The sequence below is a fragment of the Oryctolagus cuniculus genome, chromosome 6 (genome assembly GCF_964237555.1).
Source record: "Oryctolagus cuniculus chromosome 6, mOryCun1.1, whole genome shotgun sequence".
NCBI lineage: Eukaryota > Metazoa > Chordata > Mammalia > Lagomorpha > Leporidae > Oryctolagus > Oryctolagus cuniculus.
Window position 1 is genome coordinate 132625703 of NC_091437.1, and position 18004 is coordinate 132643706.

General features: G+C 37.9%; 1 protein-coding gene across 2 annotated transcripts in view; it reads right to left on the reverse strand.

Moving 5' to 3' along the window:
- The window catches only part of ANGPT1 (angiopoietin 1), a 253480-nt gene that overhangs the window by 95121 nt on the left and 140355 nt on the right, over positions 1-18004 (reverse strand). For both annotated transcript variants that reach the window (XM_008255828.4, XM_008255827.4), the window contains exon 2: positions 5566-5721. In XM_008255828.4, coding sequence (XP_008254050.1) covers positions 5566-5721 — 156 coding nt within the window. The remainder of the gene's footprint in view (positions 1-5565; positions 5722-18004) is intronic.

An 18004-nucleotide genomic window follows, 5' to 3' on the forward strand; every position in this document is an offset into this window, starting at 1 on the left:
GCCATGTGTCTATGGAACTCGATGCTTAGCAATAATCAAAGTGTTCCATTAAAATGACAAAAGACATTTCCTTCTTAGCCTAAACACATCCCAAAAGCACATCTCTGGGGGAAGAAAAAAAAGAAACCAGTGAGGAGTCTATAGAACAAGCCCCTGAGGGACAAGTTCAAAGCTTAAACTTTCCAGACTATGTAAGAGTAAGGAAGATTCTCAAGACCCAACTTGAAGATTTATGGGCTATTAAATTTTACTTCTTTTAAAAATAAAATTTTCAAAATAAAAAGTATTAGTTTCCCAGAGAAAATGAGCTAGCACATTTCTGAGGCCTCTCCTAAAAAACTTTGAAGAGTGCCACTGATCTTCTTTAATACTAACTCTGAAAATAGGGTGAAGGTTGGGGTGGAATATAAGAACCACGGATGGAAGCCTCTTTTAACAGCATATTTTAATTTGAAATCTGCCCTGTTTAAAGGCTGCTTTTGTTTTCATTTTTTTCTTTACATTTACACAAAAAAGTAACTTAATATATAATGCCTTGGCAATATACATTTATGAAAGAATGAACATTAATACATTAATAAGGGATGAGAGAAAAATCATCCTTTGTCAAAATCAATGCAGTAATTTCTTTGACAAGCAGTTTGATGAAATCTTATCCTACAAGTTATTTATTAATTTCCAAGAGGAAAGTAAAACATTAGGCTAGAATGAGATATAGGCTACTACCCTAGTCAAATAAAACTTAGCATCACAGTGCAGCAATCTGATTTTTGATCCTGATGAGATGCAGATGAAGTGATTAGTTATTTTACAGTGTACTCCTACTGCAACATTCAATTCAACCAAACTGAGTCCTTATGCGCAACTTTCAATTAAAAAAAAAAAAACTCCAAGGGATGTAAGAATAAATCAAAGACCCTGATAAGTAAATATGCAGAAAAATTCAAATATGAAACAATTCACAAAACAATTACCCCAGTTTCACAAGAATGTCAATGTTAAGGAAAAAAGGCATTGAAACCTATTCTAAACTAAGAGAAATTATTAAACCCTGAAAAATAAAACTTGTTAAAATTTTGGGCAGAACAATTGAGAAAATATAAATATGAAAATTAATCTCAGAGAATTTTTGCTAATCTTAGTCATGATTTTGTTAATCATGACTTATTAGTACTATGTACATATTATAATTATATATAATCAACATAACGTTATAATAGCTTCATTATCTCTAAATATATTAGGTCTATGCTATGTTTAAAATATAATCTCATTTGGTTACGGAGTTTAGTAGAGATAATAATTATATTACAGTCTAGATATTGGGAGTTGAAGTAACTTGCCCAACACAGCTAACAAGCAGTAGAGCCAAAATGGAACTCAAGCAGTCTATTTCCAAAGTCTCGGTTCTTTCCCACAGACTCTTGTAGCTATAAACAAGCAGCTTCCCCTGGCTAAGAAAGTTATGTGTCAAAGGAGTCCCTTGGCCCCCAACAGCAGTGCTAAATAGTCAGCCCCCAGGAGCAAGCTTAAGTATCCCTGCCACAGTGACTCATTGCCTGGAAGTGGCCACTGGGAACCGTGTTCTCTGTGCCAGCACAGTGTGGAATTTCAGAGAACAGCAGCTGGGGCCATTGGTCATTTACACTCCCCACCATAGGAGACTGGAAAGGTGCATTTTTATGGCTATGAGAAAAGGCTTTATAGCTAAATAATTTGACAGAAAATTGAGGAGGAAATGACTTAGGAATGTTCTGCCACTCAAGAGAAGGACTGCTTTCATGTATTAATATATTCTATCCAGTACCTAGGAAAGCGTTTTATATCAAGGAAATACTCAAAATATATTTTTTAAAATTTAAGTTACATTTCTATTACCAGAGTTCCCCCTCTAAATCATTAGAAACTTAGGAACAGTGTCTGAGGGACCTTCCTATAGCTGGCCCAGCTGGCCAGGGACAAGAAGAACACTACATCCTGGTGTCAGAGTTGACGTGACGGGTGCATGGTAGAATGGCAACAATAGGTGTCCCTTCCTTGATATGAGCAGGCTGGCAGCAGCATCTTCATTGAGAGGAGGGATTCAGTGACTGCGAATAGGTCCATATTACCCTTTGCTCGGATCCATGTATCATAACCACAGAGAGACGGGGAACCATGGAGAGAGGGGGCATAGACAGAGAGCTGACAAAGCTTGTGCACTTTCATGCCAGTCTTTAAAATCTTACTCTAACTTTCACTGGGACAAGTAAGTTCCCCTTTCTGTGTTTCAGTTCTTAGTATTGCTGTCCATTGTTTCAACACGATCTACTTTGTTGAGTTTTGTATTTTTATAATTACTAAATAGCTAACATGTAAAAATTATTAGAATGGGGATTAATACAGATTATTAGATTTGGTTTTAATGGTATTTATTTGCCTATTAGTTCCTCCCAAAATCTAAAATACATGAAAAATAAAATTATGCTACAGGAAGGGACATAAATGGTTTCTGAAACTATATTTTCCTATTGCACACTTAAAAAGAGGAATTTTAAGGAGAATAGATATTGGTACAACTGATAACAAAGTGAGAATAGCACTGCAAACCAATTGAGGAGGAAAATGCGAAGGGATCGGTTCTCGATTCTCACCGCCACGCCAGTAAGGTTATTTAGATGAATACATTACTTAGCTATTTTCTGATCATGAAGCTTATCAAGGCAAAGTGTATCTGAAAACGGCCTTGCAGGAAAACCATGACTCTACCACCTTTTGTTAGGCTGAAAGTCTAGAAATCCATAGAGCACTAGGAAGCAGTAAGTCACTTATGTTTACAACATTATCATGTGGAAGCTGGCTGTTAAAATGCATTGAAAAGTGATTTCCACATGTTCTTGAAGTAACTAAGGTTGCAAGGTCGGTCTTAGGGAAAGTGACACTAATGTGACGCCAGGTTAGATGAATATAGGAGCAAAATCTTGGGACTGTACCTGGACAGCACAGAAGGATCTATTGGCTTTTGAATGCTTATTGTGAATAAAGTGTATCGAGATTGAGGAACGATTTAGGATGCACCTTGTAAACTTATCCGTGCATCAGGACTTGTGCACTTGAATGATTTTATCTAACCAGAATACAACCTGTTGCAATAGTTCCACTAAGTCCCACCTATGTTTACATAAGAAAAGTCTGGAGCGTCATAGCTACAAATAGATGGACAATTGAGAGACATTAAAATGAAGATGAGGGATGGGAACCCAGCCTATAGTGCAAAACACCAGTTAGGATGTCTACACCGCATATTGGAGTACAAGGGTTCCATACCAGGCTCCATTCCCGACTCTTAAGGCAGATCCTGGGAAGCAGCAGTAATAGCTCAATATAGCTGGTTTCCTGCCACCCACATCGGAGACCTAGATAGAGTTCTTGGAACCTGACTTCCATCTTAGACCAGCCTGAGCCCAGCCACAGCTACTGTAAAGCATTTGGGGAGTGAACCAATAGATGGGAGTCATAGGTGTGTGTCTGACACTAAAATAGATCATTTTTAATATTACTTATTTGAAAGATAGTTACAGAGACAGAAGAGACAGAGCTTCATCCATGTATTCCACATGAGTGCAGAGGCCCAAATACTTGGACAATCTTCTGTTTTCCCAGGCACATTAGCAGGGAAATTGATGGGAAGTGGAACAGTTGGGGCCCAAAACTGGTACCAGTAGGCTGGCATTGCAGGCAGCAGCTTGACACCATCTGTACCACAATGCTGGACCCAACAAACTGATTTTTTAAAAGATGAAAATACCTATCAAGATGGGATGGCATTTTGAGCCATTATCTTTTTTCTATTTTCCTCTCAGTGTTGGTTCTGAAGGATATGTGATTCTTTAAGTTTTGCAGGTTTTAGTTATCTTAAAATTGTACTTGACATAGCTAAGAAAATTTCACTGGCCCTTTATGACAAATGTTAACTGCTCCACATAGGAAATGGTTATTATTTCTTTGAATTATTTTTGCTCTTTTCCATGATGTACTATCTCCTTGTCTTACAGATGCTAAACAAATTGTCTCTTAATACCTAAACACTTTGGAAATTAATATTCTAACAGTGGGATGTTTCCCCCAACTTCCAATTTCTAGATGGAAAGAATGCAAAAACAACCCAAGATAGGGGTATCTGTGGATAGAAAATAAAAAAAAAACCTTGATATGCAGTTTATAAAAGTTATCATAGCAGAAATGTATAAATTTTCAAATATGTAATCACAATATAATATTAGTATGACTATTTCTGGCCATGAGAATATTTTGTAAGAAATGGGGAACATTCTGTTCTAGGTAAGAGAAAATTCAGTCATGTAATATATACTGCAATACCTTCAGAGATCACCACTGTTACTTAGTGTGATGTCTTCTATTTTCAAGTGATAGTACATAGAGAATCAAGATAGGGAAAACTATGTTTAGTTAATATTAATACATAGCCAAAAAAAAAGGATTTCCCAAATTCCCTGTGATTTATTGCTCCAATGAAATCAAATTCATTTAATTATTTAATCTAATTAATTTCATCTAATTAGTTAAGTATCAGTATTGCCAACCAAGGGTAAAGAAAAGGAAACATATGAGACAACTGGACTTTTGAGTACAAAATGTATTCATTATATCAATGTGAGAAATCAAAGTTTCTGACCTATCTGCTCTAAATAGTTTTCATAAAAACAATTTGTAATGGGAAAGTTGTCTGTGTTATATAAAATACTCTGTCCATATAAGTTTTTATTGCTATTTCTCTTTAAATAGCACATCATCTGGGATGTAACTAACACAAGTGCAATAAACTGGAAATGAAGCAGTACCTTATTTTTGAGTGTTTCAGTTTTGATTCTAGAAGTCAACTATATTAATAAGAATTATCTCCTGAGTTTAAGAAGTGGAGTAAATTTTCCTTGCTCAAGAGATCATCTTCTCAAATGATGTTTACTATGTACACGATACGGTCATGGTGGGTTTGTGGCATGACAATTCAAGGCCATCTCAAAATTTTGCTGATTTAAATTCAAATAAGTATGTCATTGTACATCTACTAATAGGAGACACACACACACACACACACACACATTCCTGATCAGTTCATTTGGGGTTTTCCTTTCTATCTACTGATAGCACAAAACCCTTGCAGGTGCCATTTTTGGCTAGAATATCACCAGAGACAAAACAATACAGCTCAAAAGTGCATATCAAAGCCATTAATTTGACCCAAATGGTTATTTTATTTGACACATATCATATCACAGTTGGTAGCTGCAATGTTTATTTGAACTTAAACACTGATTAGGTCCTTTACCAGCTCTGTTTTTGCAAACACATTGAGAGCTAAATATACCAACCCTCATTAAATCAAAAGAAACATGCATAGCATGTCAGGCAGTCATTGTTGTTATTACTAATAAACAAAAATGTATATGTTTCCCCAATCTCAGTGCTGAAATGTGCTCTGTGTTTATGGAGTGAGCTAAAAGAAAAGGAAAAAAAAAAAAAGTCTTTTTAGTTGAGTATGTGATTTGGCCCTGGGGCCCATACCTGGGTCTCAACATCTGTCAGTTTTCTGGTCTGCTCCGCTGTCTGAGACAGGAGGCTGGTTCCTATCTCAAGCATGGTGGCGGTGTGGTTCTGAACAGCATTCTGCTGTATCTGAGCCATCTCCGACTTCATGTTTTCCACGATGTAATTCTCAAGCTGCAAGAGATAAAGGACAAAGCATAGTACATTATAAGCAAAGCCTCCCAGTTGGGGGATGTGATATTTACAATGACAAAACAAGACACAGCTGGCAAATCAGCCATCTGGCAGGGATCCTCTGCATCTCTGGGGGCTGGGGAAATGGGAGCAGAACACACAGGAATCCAGTTGTTAACAAATTCCTAATCGACTGAGCTGAGTACATGAAAGTCATCATCATACTCATGATGAAAATGTGCCCTCGAGTGATGCTTTCCTGTTGCCGACCCCATCTCATTTAACCCCCAGAGCACAGATGCGAGTGAAACACTCCCATTCACACCCTTCTTTTTCTTTTACAGCCGAGGAGACAGAGAGGGGTGGTGATGAATTCAAGTCCCTCAGAGCGAACGCAGCAGATTTTGTGCCATAATTTAAGTTGGAATCATGGTGCTCTGGTCTTTCCATTACACCACACTGACCACTCATCTCAGAAAAACTCAGTCTCCTAGTTCCATTTGTGTGGTGATAAATAAAACATATCATGTTGCATTGGGAAAACGGGACAAGGAATGGGAAAAGGGCAGATGCCCAAAATGAAAGCCTTTAAGGGAATATTAAAATATAGGCAATGACATAGGAAATGAGCTGTAGCGCCTGAGCGCTAGTTATAACCATTCTCCTTGCTATTTTGCAAGCTCAAAAATAGGCATTGAAAGTGCAGCTCATAAAGCAATGTTTGCCCTTCTCACCTTGGGTAACATTCAGTCCTTTATGGTGCCATCTTTGAGAACGCTAGGGTTGTAAAATGAATGGGACCAGAGGGGCTAAGAAGGATTATTGTGACTTAACGATGAAGGAGCCTGGTAGGCACCTGGGGGAAGGAAGCTGAGAAGAAGAAACCTGTGCCTCCCCAGCAGAATGCTTACTTCTCCCCCACCAATACGTGGTGACTGCATTTTATTACCCAATTACAAATAGGGGGAGATTGGAACCCGGAGGAGTCAGGTCCAAGGCCACACACCACAAAAACAGCCAGACTTGGACTTGAGTGCTAAAGTCCTTAACTCTCATACCAACACTTTTAACCACTTGACAGCTCTGCCAAGTCGTGCTTAGCAAGCTGGGTTCCAAATCATTAACAGCAACGTGATTGTTACTGATTTAGTGACCCATAATACATCCACTATTTTATAATCCACAGTAACATTATTAGCATGTAATAAATATCATCTAAATGTAAATTCCCCTTTGTGCAACTTTGGCAGTTCACTTTCTAACATCATGCCTTGCTTATTTCAATGTATTAAGCATGAATGTGCCCCTAGCTAGCACAAATGAAAGGTTAGAATCAAACTCATACTGTTAATAAATCCTGAATTTTTTCTTGGTCAATATAAGGTAATTTTTTTTCATCCTTCATTCCGAAATTAGAAATAGGGAAAGAAAGCAAGTTGTAAAAGTTTATTAGAAAACAAATATAAAACTGAATAAAAACCTGAAAATTATCTTAAAATATAAGCTCTCTGGGCCACTTCTTGGCTTTGATCCCACTGAACACATTTAGACAAGATAAAGGGAGAGAATAAGAGGGCAGTTCAGAGTAGACGACATCCGTCATCTTGAATTCCTAATTACACACTCCGTCTGAAGTTTCTTCTGGGAAACTGTTTTTTCCTTTAAGAGCAAATGCTTTTGGTAGAGTTTGCCTATCCCAGTTTCAGGAATGGAGATACAAGTTTTTTATAAGTTCTAGTGATTTAATTAATTGATTTTATTTGAAAGGTGGGACACACACACACACAAACTTTCATCTACTGGTTCACTTCCCCAGTGTCTGCAAAGGCCAGAACTGGGCCAGGCTGAAGCCAGAAGCCTAAAATTCATGCTGAATCTCTCAAACGTCTGGCAGAGACCCACACACTTAAAATATCACTTGCTGTCCATCAGAGTGCGTGTCAGCAGGAAGCTGGAATCCGTAGTGGAGCCAGGACTCGAACTCGGGCAATTCTGATATGGGACGCAAACCTCCCAAGTTATGTCTCAACCACGGCAGCAAATAGCCACCTTGAGAAGTGGATACACATTTGAACCTGGTGAACCAGAATATTCTGCTCTTACTTAGCAAATAGGAATTCAAGAATGGAACTGTATTGGAAGCAAGTCCTTTGAGCCTCTGATCTGGAATTTTGTCAAACTAGTTTGCAAAAGAATGTCTCCTTCCTCTGTGATTAGTGACCTAGTAGCATATTTAGCTGAGACTATTGATACCCAATTTTGCCCCTACAAAACACATTCTAAAGACATCAATCTAGAAAAACAATGATAGGTAGATAGACTGACAGATACACAAAAGGTTTCTCCTTTTGATCACCTGGCTCCAGCCATGTTTTTAAGCAGAGCCACCCTTTTGTAAGTTGCATGATCTAATAATCTCCCATGGGCAGCCAACTTTTTTTAAATCTTCATATTGGGGGCCGGCACCACGGCTCACTAGGCTAATCCTCCGCCTAGCGGCGCCGGCACACCGGGTTCTAGTCCCGGTCGGGGCGCCGGATTCTGTCCCGGTTGCCCCTCTTCCAGGCCAGCTCTCTGCTGTGGCCAGGGAGTGCAGTGGAGGATGGCCCAGGTGCTTGGGCCCTGCACCCCATGGGAGACCAGGAGAAGCACCTGGCTCCTGGCTCCTGCCATCGGATCAGCGTGGTGCGCCGGCCGCAGCGGGCTGGCCGCGGCGGCCACTGGAGGGTGAACCAACGGCAAAGGAAGACCTTTCTCTCTGTCTCTCTCTCTCACTGTCCACTCTGCCTGTCAAAAAATTAAAAAAAAAAAATCTTCATATTGGTTTAGGGCTTTAACACGACACGAAGAATTTTGACTATTAACATCAGTTAGATGTTTAGCAAAAGCAGCTTCATACAGGCAAGCATTATCCATATGTCCCTTGCTTGTCCAAGGAATATGGAGCTCAGTATGAAGATGTATATCCTTAAATGTCAGGAAAGCCCCCTCTGTGAAGATGACACTTGTGGCATTCATCAACTGCCTACTGTGTGGCAGACATTGAGCTAAATGCATTCCTTTTTAAGACAAAAACTCCTCACAACAGCTTTAAGCTCAGTGACTTTATGAGTTGTGGCTGTTTTATAGGTGAGGATACTGAGGCTTAGAAATCCCCAAACAACTTGCTTAGTAACAAGCAAGAACTCAAGTTCCAACTGCAAAACCCATATTCTTAATCTCTAACCTGTTTAGGCTGAATCCCTCCATGAATTTTATTGTACAGCTCCTCAACCTGCAGTGTTCATCAGAACTACGTGGGGAGGATATAAAAATGCAGATGGAGGTACAACCTGCCAGAAACGTCAAGGGCATATACCAGGAAATTATGTATTTTAAAAGGTTTCCTAACATAATTCTGATTCGAGCAAAGCACCAGTGCTTTTCAGAGTGTGGTCCATAGAACAATCACCTGTAATAGAATGGTTTGTGAAGAGTCAGCCATAAGATGAGGCGCTTGATCCAGAGTAAATCATCTATGGCACTAAACACACTGTTTAGTTTACCTAACACACAGGAAATTTACTGGCATGTCAGATTCCCTGCTTACCAAGACATTTCAAATGACAATTTGTTATCTTATTCATATTTTTCTCCGGAGAATTCACTAATCAGTGAGCTCAGCTACTTATCTGTTTCGTGATTATACATCAGTATGTATGTAGCTAATTAGCCAGGATCCCTTCTCAGAGCTTGAAATACTCTAGGTTTAAGAACAATAATGCACCTTGGTTTTCATAGATGAAAACACCATCTGGCACAGAGTGGTTGCATCAAAGCTCAATTGCTTTTTCGTCCTTTCTATAGGTCAGATGTTAACCATTCTGTACTATTGTAATTTTTAAACATTAACACTAGCCAAGCAAAATAATTATCCCATGTAGAATTCATCACAAGCACAACAAGTCACCTCCTTCTGCTGACCCCATTGCAGAAATAAAGGAGCTCTCCAACCAGTACTAAAAATTTCATTTGGGCTGCTCTGATGAGTAGCATGAATCTAACTCTAGTCAATTATTTTTTAATCAAATGGGGCTGCTTTCTCTAGGGGTAACTGCCTTTTAATGCAAAAGGTAATGGCACACTTAAGTAGCAAGAACCAGATGTAGTTGATTTAAAGGCTGAGGAGGGAGGCAGGAGTCAAATATACAATGTGTGATTAATAAGGAAGACGGCTTTCATCTTATCTCTAAACATTCCTTTGTAGATGTAAAACTGTGAAATCCATCTTGATGTGCCATATCAGCCAGGTTCAGGAAAGATTTCTAAAAAATTTTATTGTCATCATGTATTCCCTACTGGTTTTAAAAATGTTTACAGAAAATGATGGCTACCTCAAGGTTCAGTATTTTATAATCGTCTAAGATAGGAGCTTTAGCTGACCACAAGAGCTGATGCATTATGAAGTAGAAGTCTCCCAATCCAATGGGAAAATTACTTGACTACACTGCCTCTCTCAGTGTCTGACTCCAGAGTTTTATAATGCAATCAGAAGATGATACAGGATGCAATCTGAAACAAGGAGATGAACATTAAATGATTTTTAAACTAGGAAATAGTGGTACATTTAGAAAGTGATTTAATGTGTACAGTTTTTATACATATTGTATAACTTGATCCTTTCATCAACTCAAAGTGGTGTATTCATTCCTTTTATAATTCAAGAAATGCAGGTCTTAGGCGACAAAAATCAAAACAAGGCCAGAAATCAAAGAATTTCCATTAGCTTCTGAAGGTTTTAAAAACTTCTGTTTTTGGATTGGTTAGCTGCTTGATAGACCAATTTTATTTTTAGTCAGCTTTTAATTATTCATTTACTTATTTCTTTAAGAAAAATATGTATCATTAGAAGTTGATGACTTTGACTTGGCTTCACCACATTGGCAGCCACATTAATTTGAGGTGAGATGAGGGGCCCTAGGGCTAGGTATGTGGAAAGTTTATTCTGCCAGCACTTTTAATAAAAAGTATCAGAAATCCTCTCATGAATTTTTTTTCTTAGCAAGCATGAATTTATTTTATTCTGCTCATTTTTTTTACAAACCACTGTAAAATAGAACAAAGGGACTAACAAAATACACTAAATCTACTAGGACTAGGTATGGACCAGATTTTACACGTAAGTAGTTCTTCGAGTCTTTATAACAATCCAGGCAATGTAAGCATTGTTTTCCTCATTTTACTGACATGGAAGCAGACTCAGGGGAGTTAAGTAAATAGTCTTCTAAGATCATACAATGAGCTAGTGACACAGCTAATGTCATACTTTGAAAGATGCTTGATTGTCAAGCTAATTGAGCTCACTCCTAAAGGACAACCACCCATGATATGCAAGCACAGTGCCACCAATATGACAGATAAATTCTGATAATATACAGTATTCATGCATGGGATATGTAATATGAAAGCTACAGAAGTGAAGTAAAAGATACGCAAAGAAAAAATTTAAAGTTAAATATTTTCACATTGATGGCCACAATATCCTGAGATATGAGAACAAGTAACTAGTCACATCTTGTAAGACAAATAGTGCTACTAAAAAGAACCAAAATTTTTAAGAAGTCAAGATTATCAATCATTTGTGGTTCACTCAGAAGTTACTTGCCCCTCCTCTTTTTCCCAGTGACTGCTGGAGAATTAATGCTAACATTTTCCATTAGGAGAGGGTTCGGGGAGAGTTCTACTGGGCTCTCAACATCCTTGGTGCTTTGTGTTCATGTGTTTCAAAATTCACTCAAACTTTGTGTGAAACTCCGATATGTCTTGCATGTGAAATGCATTCTCTATCATTTTACTTCAAGAGATGTCTTAGGCTAGAGCATGTCTTAAAGCAAAAAGAATATAATTTTCCATGTAATTCTTAGGAAAATAACATTTAAGCTCTACAGAAATTGACAAAGGCATTGTTCACTTAAAATATGTTGTAGATTAAGTGGGCCCTCATTGAATGTTGGTACATATGGTATTACTCAATTGTGGCAAAACAACCATGAAATAAAGCAAAAGGGTAAACATGGGAAAGTAATAAAAAAGGTAAAGCAATGCAAAAAATGTCTTAAATGTTGATGGTTTTATCTAATATCATTGTTTCATAAATCATTATTGAAAAATGCAGTTGTATCTAGGTTTATGGTCTTATAAAAAAAGATGGATGGGACCAACTATATTATTTTCAGGGATTTCTATTATTAGATCACCAAATATGTTATTCCTTTTACGAAATAGAGAAGTACAGTTGTCTTTTTAGACAATAGATTGACTGAGCTAACAGTTGAAACAGTTTTTGTACTGGTGTACCGGACAGGGATCCCATTTCTCATTATGGTATCTGAAACCATCAGTATAAGATAACTGAAAGACACATTAAACATTATGAGTTCTAGGGATCTCACTGTATAGACTAATGGCTGAGGCTCAGAGTTTAGTGAAAGTGAGGTAAAACAGCTAAGTAGGGTCAGGTACAAGGTTATGGGAAACTCAGCTTCTATCAGTAGGAACAGCCAATGGCTGCTAGCGTTATTGTTCCATCTTACAGGACTTCATTTCCCTGATTCCTGCCACTTTACCTCTGCTGGCTGTTGATTTGGAGCTCGACTTTCATGGTAGGAATTCAGGCTTCCTCACTTTCAGAGTTCTTGTCTACCCTTACTTCCTAGAAGCATCTTGATTTTATTCTTACAAATCATCTCATGATACAGGTACAGCAGGACTTGTCTCAAAACTCGGGCAGTTGTTTAAACTCTAATGTCTCAGTGTTAATGGTTGATGGGTGGAGACTTAACCTGAGAGGTGGAACTGGTGGGAAGCCGCTTCCGTGGCATTCTTTCCTCAGAGGGCGATTCTCACAAGAGGGTTGATTATTTGAGTTAAAAAGTTCAACCCAGGTTCTTGCTCTCCTTACTGGTTCACCATGGGATCATTCCTCTTCATCTACCGTGACCAGCCTCCATCAGGTGCTGGACTATGGGAATGCCAGTCCTAAAACCTCAAACTGTGATCTGAAATAGGCCTTTTCTTTCCCCAGAGAAAATTCAAGTATTTAACTTAAAGTTCTGAAAAGCAGAAGAATGCACCTCACAGTGTCAAAATCCAGGACCAGACTCTAAAATTAGTTCAGTCTTATTCACCTTATATCAAACTCTGATTATCTCAGCACACATGTGATAATGAATACTGTGCACTAAAACTGGTGCCAGACACTGGAAGTACAGAGTTGAGTCTCCTAGGAAATACACCAGCTCTTTGAAATGATCCATCTATGTGTGTGAACGGTGTGGCGAGGTCTACCTCGGACGACAATTCTTCTTGTGACTACTCTTATCTTTGCTTCATAGGGAGGTGCTCCCAGCTGCTGATCTGAACAATATGAGCAGATGTTTACTATATTATCTCCAAAAGAGTAGTAGCAACACCCTCATTGAGGCATATAAAGAAGCTATCAAGGGAACCCCAGAAAAATCCCATAGGAACCAATTCTCATGCAATTGTTTTTCTTGGTCAAGACTCCTTTAAGATCACATTTTTGTGGCTGCTGAAAGTTGCCAAAGTCATATGCAGTGCCCCAGATTTGGGCCAGGACCCAGGAAAGTCATTCTCTCTTTGTATAAACAAATGAGAGGTTTCCTGTGCCAAAACACATTTTACTAGCCTGGCACCTCTCTTCCACACCACCTTCTCACACCAGGAAAATGTCAGAGTCACGAAACCTTAAAAACATTTGTGTCTGCTTAATTTTACCCTTTAAAATTTTAAAAAGGCAGATGGTATATAGAAAGCGCTTTCAGCCAGGAGTCAGTGTATCTGGATTTTAATCCAGGTACAGCCATTGATTTACTCCATGAACTTGGACAAGTCACTTAAGCAATTTGGGTTTAAGATTTTCATCTGAAAAGAAGGGCTGGACTAGCTTATTTCTAATATCTCTTGAAGTTCTCCAATTCCTTGATTTAAAACTTCCTTTAACAGCAGTAAGAGTTCAATTTTTATTTATTATAGAACACTGAAATATGAATGTACATATCTATATCAATAAAATATGTCATACATACCCTTAATAGCAGCACGGAAACAATGTTGTAAGAAACACAATAGGAAAGCTCCGGATCAAATCTCTATAGCAGGCACATCTGTTTTAAGAGAAAGAGCTAAAATTTCTAAATCTCTTAATCCTCAGGCACCGTTCTGTCCAAAATATACTCCTTGTTTTTCTCCAACACAACCTGCTTTTCTTAGTATGCTTCTTATCTTAATGAATGGCACCGCTACCAACCATCAGTTTATCCAAGCCACAGGGAATTATCTTGACTATCTGGTGTCTTCATTTTCCATATTCAGCAAGCACCAGCTCCTGTGGCTTCTGTCTTTTTGAAGATTGCCTTGGCCCATTCCTCTCCCCCTCTCCTATCACTCATCTTCCCCTGCCACATCACTATCCTCACAGCCACTGTCTCAGGTCAGACTCTCATCATTTTTCTTCTCGATTTGTTAATGGCCCCATAAGCAGTCTCCTGACTCCAAACGTGCTTCCTCCAATTCATCATCCATGGCATAACCAGGAGGATCTATCGAAAGCACAGATTTGGCCTTGTCTTACCTCTGCTCATGCTTTTCCAGTGGTTACCTGAAGATAAATCCCTTAATTAGCATAGAATATTCTTGAGAGACGGGACTTTTTCCCTCTCCCTGTATGTAGCTTATGCTGTACCTACAAATTACCAAAGTATTTCTATTTCTCCAAATACACACCATTTTCTATTCCTCTCAAGTATCTGCACATGACTCGCTCCACCTGGAATGCTTTTCCAGCTCATTCCTGCTTTTCTTGTGTTAGGTTCTGTTTTTAAAAATCCCAGTTCAAGCTTTCTTCCTCTAGGAAGTCCTTTGTGAAGCTTCTCTCTTCCATTGTACTTCAAGAACACCCGTGCCAATCATTGCCCATCACCCAAGTATAGCATTTTTCCTTAAGGGCAAGCCCTCTCTGGTTCAACATGGCATCACTTCCTGGCACATAGTAGGTTTTATTATCATAAAGACACATAAATCAATTCATCAAGGTCTTCATATAAGGAAATACTGACACTGACTGTGAAATTAGCCTCATTATTTGTTTCTGTAAGAAATGTCATATTAGCAAAAATTCATGATCTTTTTTGATGGCACTAGAACCAATACAAACGATGTATAAGTACATTGGTGGGAAGACAAATATCCTCAGAGTGGACCATAACATCTCATCTTACTGTCTTTCCTATTAGTAATTATTTAAATTAGCTAAAATCTAAGAAACATCTCAAAAGCCAACTATGGGTTAATCACTGTATCATACAAAACAGCAAAAGACTGAATAGAACTCAATCCTGTTCATGGAGATGGCTCGTAATGTAAACATGTTGCAAACACTGGAATGAAGGTGCACATATCCTGCCTCCATGCCTGGTAGAATTAAGGAAGAAATCCTCTAAAATGAGAGAATCAAAAGGTCTCAGAGGCAGACCCAAATGAATATGGAAGGGAGAATGTACCTTTCCTTATGTCTCACTTAAAGCCAAAAAGAATATGATCTAAAAAACATGAGAGGAGGGGGAATAAGAGAGGCTGCCAGAAAGGCTACAACTGGCAAGGAGCTGTGCTTGCTTAGGCCAGATGACTCTCCTGCCCACCCCCTGGAATGTGCTTCTCAGGAAATCAAGAGATAAATGAGTTAGAAGCAGGAGTGAGCCACTGAAGCCACACACACAGGCCAAGGGCATGGAGTCATATTTTTAATACGAAATTCATGTGGAGGGCCCAGGCACATAATTCCTGTACACTATATTGCATTTTCAAACATACTAAGCATAAAGTTCATGTATTTAATAATGTGAGCATACATGTTATATGCATTAGTATACACATATATACATTTGCACAATTATACTTTTGCATAGATATATTCCCATATTCCCAACTAATGTGTCAGTTTCCATGTTCATATTTTGTATTTCTTTCCATTGCAGTTTATTAATTGAAGATATATTTAAAATAGCTAATGTATCAGTTTTCCTTGAATGAGATATATTTAAAATTTAATCTCTTAATCTCTATAGAGAATGCCTGTTAAACTGCCATGGACAGCTCCAGTATTCTGCCTGACAAGCTAGAAATATTGTTCTCAAATTCTTAATTTATACTTAGATGATAGAAAAATGGAAGAACCATAAAGCAACATGGGACACATTGTTCTTATAAAAGTGATTGTTTTTAAGTAAACAACATAAGGTTTCAAACAGAAAATTGCAAACGCATCTTCCCTTCACTTACTGTGTGTTATCTGGAATGCAACTTAACCCCTTGAATGCTATACAAAATGCATTCTGGTTCACTTAAAGCAAGAACTCCTTGACATTTGAACTACAGACCACCCCAGCAGGCAGTATTTTGGAGCAGGGGGTTTGATGGAGTAAAAGACTCTCCACAAGATAATTCTTTTAAGAAACATCTTCTGCAAACAACATTTTTTCTCCCATGAGAAATGACAATGATGCAAACAAACAGATTATGATGATGCTTTTTTAAAGCAAACCTCCTGTACTAAATCAAACACTGCAGGACAGATCATGAAACTTAGAATACTCAGCAGATGACACAATATACTCAGTAAAAAGAAGTTCAAAACCCTTAATAATTAAGAGATTTATAGACTTTTTCAGGAATATCATTACTAGGTAGAAAATTGCCATCATTTTGCTCAGGTATTTCACATGCAATTGTAAGGTATTACCACCTAAAATCAAACCCCAGTGCAATAACACCTCTTTGTTCAACATTCTGAGATTCTTAATTTTTTGGCTCTTGTTACCTTCATTTATGCTACTTTATTACTGAAGCAAAGCTACTCTAATCATCTTCTTTCTCCTCTATAGTATCTCCTAAGTTTATAGTCTTTGAATTAATTTTCTTTCAATCTCTTAAACAGGCCAAATGAATGGTAAAAGCATACATTTATGTGTGTGTGTTTTCTCCTATAATATGGGATTTATTCAATGGAACGTACAATAAGTTTAAACAGGAATAAAACTGTCAATGTTATTGTAGAATAAACATTCGAAAGCATTACATGTGTGGTCAAACTAATTTTTTTCTGAATAATATTTGTTGAGTAGTTCGTATACCTAAATTACCCTTGGTCCAAGTATTGGAAGAATTATTAGGATGGAAATAGTCATTCTAAGCATAGCAAAGGGAAAATGATCTGACATTTTCTAAGTGAAATAAAATATCTATTGTCCCTCACTTTGTTCACAGGACTACAAGGCAGTGGGCATTGTTTCTGCTTTCTCAGAGACGATTTTGGTGTCCTGATGATGCTGTTTGCATTCCACCTGCTTTGGATGTGAGCCCAAATTACCATCACAATGAATTAATCTCCCTGAGAATCACACACCACAAGAGAAAGAAACCAAGCCTGAGTAACTGAAAACGTCTTCTCTGGTTACTTCAACATACTGCCAGAGTCACACTCTGGCAACTTTTAAACTTTCGGTAAAAGTCAGTTTTGAAGGTTCATTAATCTAGTCTGGGGAGATGCAGATGGCCTCCCAGAGTGCCTTCTGACTTAGTTTCCATCCACGACAAGCTGTGAGCACTCAAAACCTTCTACTTTTCACTCACTGAAAGAAGTTTGTTCTAATTTATTAGAAAGTCTAAATTCTAAATTCTTAGAAATATTTGTAAAGTCATAATATTAACAGATACCATTAAGTGACTACATATGTTTAATAAATGGTACACTTTGGCATAATTGTTTCTCACTAAAAGGAAAGCATCCAAAGCAATCATGTTGCAATGAACCTCAAAGTGTCCCTTGCCCCTCAACCAGAATTAACCTTAATTCTGAAGTTAACGTGAGCTTTCTTTACATAGGTATACTCACATACACTTAAAATAATATGCTCTCTAGTATATTTTCAAGACTTAAAGGGTTACCTTCTTGCAAGTTTTCCTCTACTCTTATTTTTTTATGAGAATTATGATTTTATGACTCAGACATGTTAGCGATCCAGTTTTATTTTGAATTATAGGACTGAGCTAGATTTAGTAATCCTAAATATTCTTAAAACATTCTTTAACCCGAGTCCTGAGTTACTCTGCAGAGGTGTACCAATTCTAGGAGACTCCTATTATTCCAAGTTCTAGTTCAGACTCAAGAGCGAACAAAGTGTTTCTCAGACTCTCAAAACCCCTAGGGTTTCTTCTCTAAGGACCC